The sequence below is a fragment of the Eutrigla gurnardus genome (genome assembly GCF_963514095.1).
Source record: "Eutrigla gurnardus genome assembly, chromosome: 21".
NCBI classification, from domain to species: domain Eukaryota; kingdom Metazoa; phylum Chordata; class Actinopteri; order Perciformes; family Triglidae; genus Eutrigla; species Eutrigla gurnardus.
The window spans coordinates 19,307,544-19,316,834 of record NC_139932.1 but is presented as its reverse complement, the minus strand read 5'-3'; the positions used below and the strand labels follow the sequence as shown (position 1 = coordinate 19,316,834).

Genomic DNA, 9,291 nt, shown 5'->3' with positions numbered 1-9,291 from the left:
CAGTTACCGGGAGAAGGGATCAGGGGTAATTTCCAACCATCCCGTGAGATAAAAGTCCGTTTTTGAAGTGGTCAGCAAGGGATAGTGAGCAGCTTAACCGCGACGTTAACACGGCGGCGTCTCCGGCAAAACAAATTACACCATGAGAAAATAAATAAAATAAAAATGTGTAAAAAACAAAAAAACAAAATAAACACCAAGAATGTTACTATAAATTCCTGAACACATGATCACAGTGTGTAGTGGAAGTACACGATTTTAATTTTGATCATAATATAGACTTTATTTTTTTCCAGAAGACACCAAATCAACAAGATTAATGAGCCCAAATCAAGCCTAAAAAATATAATACCATCATATAGATTGGTTTCAATTGAGAGTTCACACCGCAGTTGTACTGATTTGCGGTTCAATATGAATGTATCAAATATATATATAAGTTGTTTAGCCTACTAAATACACAAGTTTGAATTAATTTTCAGAAAATAGTTGGTGGTGTTAGTAAATAGTAAATTGGCCTTCAGACATACATAATCATTTTAACAATAATTATTAATGTATTATAGATTTACAGTTTCCCCTAATATAGAAAGGGATTATTTTGCAGGGGAAATAAAGACACATTTCCTGCAGGGTTGGATTTAAGTGACTAAATGCTATTTTAAAATATTTTGTTATGTGTCTGCCGCTCACGTCTTCTTAGGTAGCTCTTCTTACACAATTTATTTTTATTATGTTGTGTCTGTGCATTAATAATAAGTTTGACTTGTGTGATATGTTCCGTTACTTGTGGAAATATCCCGTTTCACTGAACCGCTGTTGGTGAGGAAAGATACTCATTTTGAAGCCAGTGGTACTGATGCCATACAAGCCTTGGAAAAAAGTAGTATTTCACAGATAAAACAATGTAAGGTTGCCCTCTATTACACGCCTGGTTTGGGATAACAAGGGAGCTATGTTAATTAGTGTTATCCCCTCCCCCCACGGGACATTTCCAAGTACCTCCTGACCCGTTTTTCCAAACAGAGCAACGAGTTGTCAGACGGTCCCTAAAAAAGAAAACAGTCTATTGTTCCAGCGCCCGCTCACTAGGATGGCGCAGTGCCGCCGGTGGCCGCAGAGGGCGCTGCGCGCATGGCAGGCCGGGGCTCCGCGGCCTTCACATCTTTTTGTCTGAGAACTGGATCCCTCTGCCGCTCTACAGTGTGTGCGATAGCCTCGGAGCCGCGTCCGTAACACACTGTCAAACCACTCCAAACGAATACAACCGCGACCAAAAGCATTAATTCTACACGTTCGGCCATGGCGTTTCCAATCTGCCGGTAAATCGGTCGCATTTCCGACTGTTCGTCGGAACTTAGTCCGGGGTTGTGAATCGGGCTTGCTTTTCTGTGTGCATCAGTCTTTATTAGCGAGCTGCCGCTCTTCTTGCTATCAGCTATTTCTTTAACTTTTTTAAACACTCAGCCTCGCGAATGACTGAGCGCCGGCGGAGTATGGGATCCTTGGTGTCTTAGGAAGCGTCTGAAGTGGGGTTTAACCGTTTTTGCATGCAAAAACAATGGCAAATTCGACGGGGAAAAATCTACTAGATCAGCGGAGGAAAGGACAGGCTTTCCTGGACGAGCTGCGGCAATTTCACCTAAGCAGAGGGTGAGATTGGGGCGTCTTTATCCCCCAGAAATGCAACTTTAAATCTCCGTCGCGTTTGACCGCGAGTTAGCCGAGGCTGTCGTTTAAACGTACATGTGTTTAATTTCTTGTGTTGTCCCCCCCAGGTCGCCTTTTAGGAAGATTCCTATCGTGGGTGGGAAAGAGCTGGACCTGAATGCTCTCTACATCAGAGTCGTCTCGTTAGGTGGATTTGCTAAGGTGAGTGGGGAACTAAAAAAAAAAAAAAAAAAAAAGTGGGATTTCTCTCCACACGCCGTGGACTCCCTTCGGTGGCGGACTCCCAACACAACTCCCGTGCGGGGCACCCCGGGACAAGTGTAGCCCCCTTCCCACGGAAGCGTCTAGTCCGGGGTCGGCCTTGTGCTAGTTTTGCCCCCCCATGTATCTCTATGCAATGTGGTGGCTTGTGTTGTTGTGCGGTTTTGAATCGAGAGTGCCCTCTCCAAAAGAAAACCCCGCTCGCCGACTCAGAGTGCAGTCAGAGCGACTCGAAATTAGCGGGCACGTTTAACATCGATTATCGGCAACGGAGCCTCGGCCTCGGGGGTGGGGGTGGGGGGGTGCACCGCGGAGGGACAACGGCGCTTCGCCCCGGGTTTTTTTTTACCGGCTGGTTTTCACCCGAAACGAGTAAAGTGGGGGAAGGAAGGAAGACAGGCAAGCTTGATTTTCCCCTTTCCTCGCCATTAGCCATCTTTCTTCGGCTTCATGGCTGAACACAAAACGTGTAGGCCTCAACAAGGCCCCGTGTAAGTGAAACACACACACACACACACACACACACACACACACACAACAACGGCACCGAAACCGACTCACGGAATCAAACCGTTCGGCGCGAGCTCGAGCGGTTGTTTTTTTAATGGGCGGAGTTTAGCGTCGTTGTGTTTTTTAACGGCAAAAAAATAACAATACAAAAAAAAGTTAGCTTGTTAGCTTCGGAGCTAACTAGCTTGAACTGTAACGATACTATCTCAAAAGGGGTGTCAGCTAGTTGTAGTTATGTGACAAACGTGATATAAGTAGCTAATTTAAACGCTAAAACGGGTAAATGTAGCTGCTGGATAAGTTAACCCTTTTGTGGTATTTGCAGCAGTTTGAGAAAGTTATTGATTAATGATTCTGATATGGCCTCATTGGGTGGTGGAGGGGGGGACCTGTAGCAGACCAGATGGTTGCAATGTAACCGCTCTTTTTGTGTGTTGTTGCTGCGGCAAGTGTTTTTTTTATTATCTGCTAACCCAACTCTGTTTCCTTCCTCCTCAAGGTCTCTGACAAAAACCAATGGATTGAACTTGGAGAAGAGTTTAACTTTCCGAGGAGTTGTTCCAACGCGGCGTTTGCTTTAAAACAGTACTACCTTCGGTAAGTAGCATGTGCTGCTCCCTCTCTCCCCTCCTCCTCAGGTAGCATGTGGGACGTGTTTACAAATGTGGAAGATGCAGTCAGCAGAATCTAGCCTCTCTCTTCTCCCCCCACTTCTTGCCAGGAAGCAGCACTAGTGCAATATTTTGGAAATGTAAAGCAAGCTCTGCGTTGTGTACATCTGTCACGACCCGGTGGATGTAACTCTTTGTCTTGGAAGAATGCTCTTTTAGAGGCGTCTTGACTGCGATGACCCTAAACCACACACACACTTAATGGCTGGTTATTCCTGGCGCTTGTGTTTTGATACAGCACCTATGATTGAGCGGCTCTAACTTGTAGAGCAATCGGCCTCCAAGTCTCAACGGTTGCCAGCGATGGGAGTCTGGTGGAACTGTGTCTCACCTCAACAGCTGGCGTTTGTGGTTTTGCTTCTTTTTCTCTGTGCTCCTTTTCTCCCCCCTTCTCCCTTTTTTTTCTACATCATGCAACGATTGTTCCCATCAGCACCTGCCTGCAGCGGATCACACTTCTATAGCAGAGCAGTTGCAGCCTCTCACAGATGTGTTACAGGCGACTGGAGGTCACAAGTAGCAGGCCAATCATTTTATTTTTTACTAAGTTGGCTCTTGGTGCGAGCTGTTTGTGAGTCTTAGCAACTGAATTGATTAGCAACCGGGTTCTCGTTGCTCCTCAAACGTTCATGGTGTTTGGCTGCAGGGGCTGAACTACTCGGAGGACATGTATTCATGCTGAAGTTGGTCGAGGTCTTTCTGAGTGCACCACTTTTTAATCTGCCACACATTTAGTGTTGAGGATGGAATACTTTATAAAGTATATTGTCTCAAGCAGGAGATCATATAATAGTCGGCTCGCGGCTCAGATGGTTGTTTAGCTGCAGTGCAAAGGCTTTGACATTTACATTTAGGGCATTAAGCAGCTTTTGTTCAAAGCATCGAGTTTCTATTTGATCTGTTATCTTATATCAAAAAAGTGTTTTTTATATACACACATGTTCTGCAGATGACAAGACGAAGCAGAAAGTGTGACCGTTAACATCATGCATTTTTCTCCTGCGTGACCCAGAACACTGTATTTATTACATGCACCAATATTTTCAGACAGTGGATGAGCAAAAGAGGCCCGACAACGTGCTGAAGGCGGCCTCTGTGTGGAGTTTATCTGAGGCGGTTCAGTGTAGTGGATGTCAGCAGCAGCCGGCAGCTTGACTTGTCTTGCCTCAACTGGTGCTGATAAATATCCTCGCCTCCCTCTGCTGCCGAGTATGATAGAGAAAATAGGCAGGTTTTCTTTTTCTTCCTCCATTATTTCTGTACATAAACAAGGTAATTATGTGGTCATTGTTGGGGGGTATTTTCATTTTGCCCTCAGCCAGGGAGGTCAGAGGTCACAGCCAGTTACAAGGCGTATATGTGCTCAGAGGAGCTGGTCCAGAGTCGGTGTGTGTCGCTCAACAACACTTGAGCTGGGTGGATGTTCGCTAATATCATGCGTTAATCTTGATTATCCAGTTGAATGACCATCTGTAACCAGGCTTTTTTTTAGCTGTGAGTGCATTTTTAAGAATTTGCAACTGACAACTGAACTCTTAATTCCTGGATATGTGTTTTGTAGGACGGTGATGATTTACTCTTGGAAAAGCAGTGTGATGGGATTGTAATTTGAGCTTTTTGCTCTCTGGCCTTTTTTTAACTTTAAGTTAAACTCTAGTGCCTATTCCTGCTGTTTTTATAGTGAGACAGCAGGTAAGAGTGAAGGGTTGTGATGCAGGACGGTCTGCCTGTTGACCAGGTTTGCCCCGTCTGATTGAACTGAGTGATCATGATGTGTCTCCCTCAGATCAGCACTTCCCACTCAGTGCAGGGTAATAACCTCCATGCCAGCTCCTGCTGCAGTCTATTTGATATCTGAATGTTACTCAGTAATAAGTAACACTTGCCAAAAAAAAAAAAAATTCCATCTCCTTTTTTATTCAACTTGTTGAAAGCTCCTCTTTTGGACATCGGTCCTACAAATGGAGCTGATTTTTTATTTTATTTTTTTACATCCAAAGAGGATGGATTCACACTCTGGATCAAAGCGCTGGCATCGAATCACACAGTTGCACTCGGGGCATGGTTGAAATGCAGCTCTTCTTATTTTGGCTCATTTCATTAGCAAGATTTAAGCAAAAGATGCAACCAAACATCAGGTGTGTGTGGGGGGGTATTGCTGTTGTAAAGGGGCAAGTATGTTCTATGTAGAGCCCACGCTAGTCTTTGTAATGTTCAGGGACTGACCCGTTTCCCCCCCCCAGATCTATTCCTGCGACTCCAGAGAACCATTTCCATAATTTGACATACATTTTCATCTCCACATCTGTGTACTTGGGTTGGAGTTAGAGTTACCAGTGTCTGCTTCCAGTTTTCCTGCAGTTACACACTGATTTGGATGATTCTCAGTCAATACTATTTCACATCTCCATGGTTTTCCTCTTCCATTAGGACTTTTATATGATTAGGGAGTGGTGTGCACTAAGCTCTCAACCCTCGTGGGATATCGGAGTCCTGATTTTTTTTTTTTTTTCTTTCTTGTTCAGTAAAACGCCATCCAGTTCTTCCAGGCGCACACACTGTAATTTGAGAGTAAATGAAAGGTGTGTTTTTTAAAAATAAGGCCTCTGGTGTTGCTACGGTATTTGATCAGAAAACTGCAGCAAACTGAACCCAGAAGCCAAGTCAGGTGACGGATACCCAGGCTCAACCTTTACTTGCCCTCTCTGCTGCGTTTTGGGAGGGAATCAGGCCCAGGAGGCACCGACCTCCAGAAACTGCCGACTTAATTCGTAATTCTGTTAGCTCTCTAAATGTTCAAATTGTCTCTATGAGATTTGTACACATGGCTGGAGATGTTTAGAACATTTACTCGGCCTTGTTGAACAATTTAAATGGGGGGAGTGTTGCTTTGTGATATCCTGTCATGAGGAATTGCATTAATCCAGTTTTAAACTGGAAAAATTTGATGCACACATGCAGCATTCAAGTGCATATCAGGTTTCCTTTTTTAACCCCTTTGCTGTAATGTGAGCAGGTTGGACTTTTTCTTTTTTAGCTCTGCTGTCCCTGACAGTTTTTACGGTGATTTACAGAATAAGAAACCACTTCTTAACTCTCCCTCTTTCTACTCAATCAACCACCACCGAGTAAAGTCTTTCTTTTCTTTTCAGAGTTGATCAGGCTTCTTACTATACAGGAAAGCGATTACACCACACCAAAATCTGTCGCCTTAACTGTGGTTAACGTGTGGAGAAGCAGACGCATCACTTTCTTACTCATTTCACTCGATATTCCACTTTTAAAGCCCGACTAGCTGCCCGTGCGTTTCTAAACCGCTTCTAGCTTGTGACCCCACTTTTTTAGGTCCCCAGATTCTCACGGCCCCAGCAATTAGACGGTATTTTAGCTGTCGTGTGAATTTGAGCATGGCATGCCTTTTAACTTTATATTTTTTCCTGCCAGCTGCTGGTGGATTATAAGTCACAATATTTTAAACTTCTTAATATAATTCTATCAATCTTAAAGATCTGCTGTGACCCCGGTTGCACATCACACAATGACACGTGGGCTGTAGAGGAAACCGACGAACGGCGGGTATGCCTTTCATCTGCTTAGATTGTATAGAGACACAAAGCTTGGATCAGGCAATCGCTGGAAATCTATTACAGCTAGTGGAAATGACTTTGAGGTCACGGTGTAGTAATCGTCTATTTATGTGATGAAGAAGTACTTGATGTTGATGGAGCTAAAGCGCTGAGGTGCAGGTGGAATTTCACAAGTTTTCAGACTATGTATATTATAGACAGCTGGTCAAAGACGACATGTGATCTCACCGATTCTACTTCAAACGGAAAACAAAACATTGTGGTATTGCCGTGTACACGTCTCACTACCCTTCTTCTGCTTGGCGGGTGTTAACTTTCACACCTGGTTATGAGATTATTCTGGGGAGCAACCATTCTTGTCAGTTCTTCTCTGCTTCCTGTGGATTTCGGTAGACTCTCCCGCTCACCTGAAACATCTGGATGAAACTTCTGGATGAAGTGGCATTTGATCTGGCTTGCATTAGCGCATGTTTGTCTTCCTCACGCTCCAGCCGAGCTGCTGCTCAGACGTCAGACTTGAGCATAATAATAGACATTTTTTAACAAAATAAGAAAAGCAAACCTCGAAGGCTCTGGAGACTTTGTGTTTTTTTCTTTTGTCTGTAATTTGACCTGCCCTCCACTGATAGTCTAATCTACTCCTCAGTTTCCTGGTTAAGTAGCAGGTGGACCTGGGATCTGGCTTTACCATTTCATTAGATAGGAGGATAAACTCTTAAGCTCTTTAATAGAAGTAGAATCGCTTCATTGCATTTTACACATAACTGGAGTTTGTTCAGTGCATCAGTAGTGGGAGTGTGTGTCTGGTCACAAGCAGGAGTACGTCTCCTAGCGTTGTGATTGGCTGAGACCGTCGTTGTCTGTTTAGCCTTCTTTAGTGGTTGCTCTCCGATCAGTTGGTGCTGATGAGCAACAGCAATTTAAAAAATAAATCATATTTGAGAAGTGCACAAAGAAGAAAATAGTGTGTGCAGATGTGCACCCTGATTTATCATTTAATGGCATCGTTATGTTGTGTCCCCCACCTGTTTCTTCGTTTGGAGGCAGCAGGCGGTTCTTCATCTGATGCCGTCTGTCAGGCTGTTCATCCCGACAGCGTATCGCTCAGCAAAGATCTCCACGGTCCTTTATTATGTTTAATCAGGAGGAGTAGCCCGGTAGCAGGTCTAGAGAAATGTGGCAAGAGGGCAGCATATCTTATTTGTTTGGGCAAAGTTCTAAAGGATACACTATTGTGTACACATTTTTCATTGAACATATCATTATTATATTATTAAATGTGTACATTTTAATGTGTCACACTCGGGTATTAATATATGAATGAACCCTCACTGCATTCCTGACTTGTGTGGTGTTTTGTTTTGGCCTGCAAGCAAGGGACTTCTTTTATTTTTGTTTTTAATGGTTGCTTGGTGTGTATGTTGCACTGGCGACTGATCCAAAATGTGGATGTTTTTCTGCAGAATGAGCAGTTTCAGAGAATGTTGGTAGCTCCGGGCAAAGGAGACACTCGGAGCACCGGTGAATATTTGGGTTTAGTCAGATTTAATGCTTCCTCGCATAATCAAACTCCAGTTATTATTAGCCCCACTCAGCAAAATGCACTACTAGACCCAGCACTGTCCATCGGTCGCTGCTGTGTTTCTACTCATGGAAGTTAGCAACTTTACACACCACTATTCATATATATTTGAATTGCATTCAATACAAACATGGGGTGGCAGCTGGGGTGTAGTAGGCTATAGTTTCAGTAAACGTTTTCATATCAAAGTTTTTATTACCCAAAATAGTCCCAAGATTGTGTATTTTTTGCAACAAGCTCCTTCATGATGCATTCACTGAGAATTGGCAATGTGCTGACACACACACTGATGGGAATGTATCGGCAATCACCAGTTCATAGCCGAGGGTGGCCAGTTGGGAAAAGAACAATTGCCCAACCATAATATTTTCTAAACATTTTTGTGTGGTGTGTTTTATACGCTATGTAAAACAATCCCCCGTTAGCTACACTGGCAAAATGTCATTAAACAATATTTAGAAAACCCCAGTGTAGGACTGTTTGATATGCATAATCAAATTTCTTGTAAAGCCTGGGGGGAGGGGACAAAAATTACTATTTTAATTTGTTTTAATTCAGAATGCAGGAAAATGAAAACCAGATTAATAAAATGCTGTCATTAGGACTATAATAGGCGGGAGCTAGCTCCCCAGCTGAAGTCGTGACGTTCCTATAACTACTCTGGTCACAGTTCACAGGCTGTAGTCCGTCTCAAGACAATCCGATGTAGGCAGCGGCGTTTTACACATCATGCAACAAAAATCCTGATGAATTGAATTAATGTGACACATCGCCCAGCGCTAACCTAGTGTATTTATAGCGCCTCGCAGCAGACTGGTAACTATCAATGACAGAATAAGGGAAATGATGAAATCCACAAAAATAAACAGCAGCTGCGGGTAGAAAGGATCAGCCGAAAACGTCACCTGACCACACAGTCATTTCAAATGGGCACCGAGGGGGACGGGGATTTATATTTGTGAGAGGAAGGTGGGCTCGCTGCCAAAAAAAAAAAAAACTGGAGCTCTTT

At 43.7% G+C, this 9,291-nt stretch overlaps 1 protein-coding gene across 1 annotated transcript in view; it reads left to right on the top strand.

Annotated features, from left to right (window-relative positions):
* The first annotated feature begins 1,152 nt into the window (after window positions 1–1,152).
* Window positions 1,153–9,291, top strand: part of arid2 (AT-rich interactive domain 2) — a 30,883-nt gene continuing 22,744 nt past the window's right edge. Inside the window, exons 1-3 of the mRNA XM_084038577.1 lie at window positions 1,153–1,653; window positions 1,779–1,872; window positions 2,942–3,039. Of these exons, the coding sequence (XP_083894703.1) occupies window positions 1,562–1,653; window positions 1,779–1,872; window positions 2,942–3,039 (284 nt within the window). The 5' untranslated portion in view covers window positions 1,153–1,561. The remainder of the gene's footprint in view (window positions 1,654–1,778; window positions 1,873–2,941; window positions 3,040–9,291) is intronic.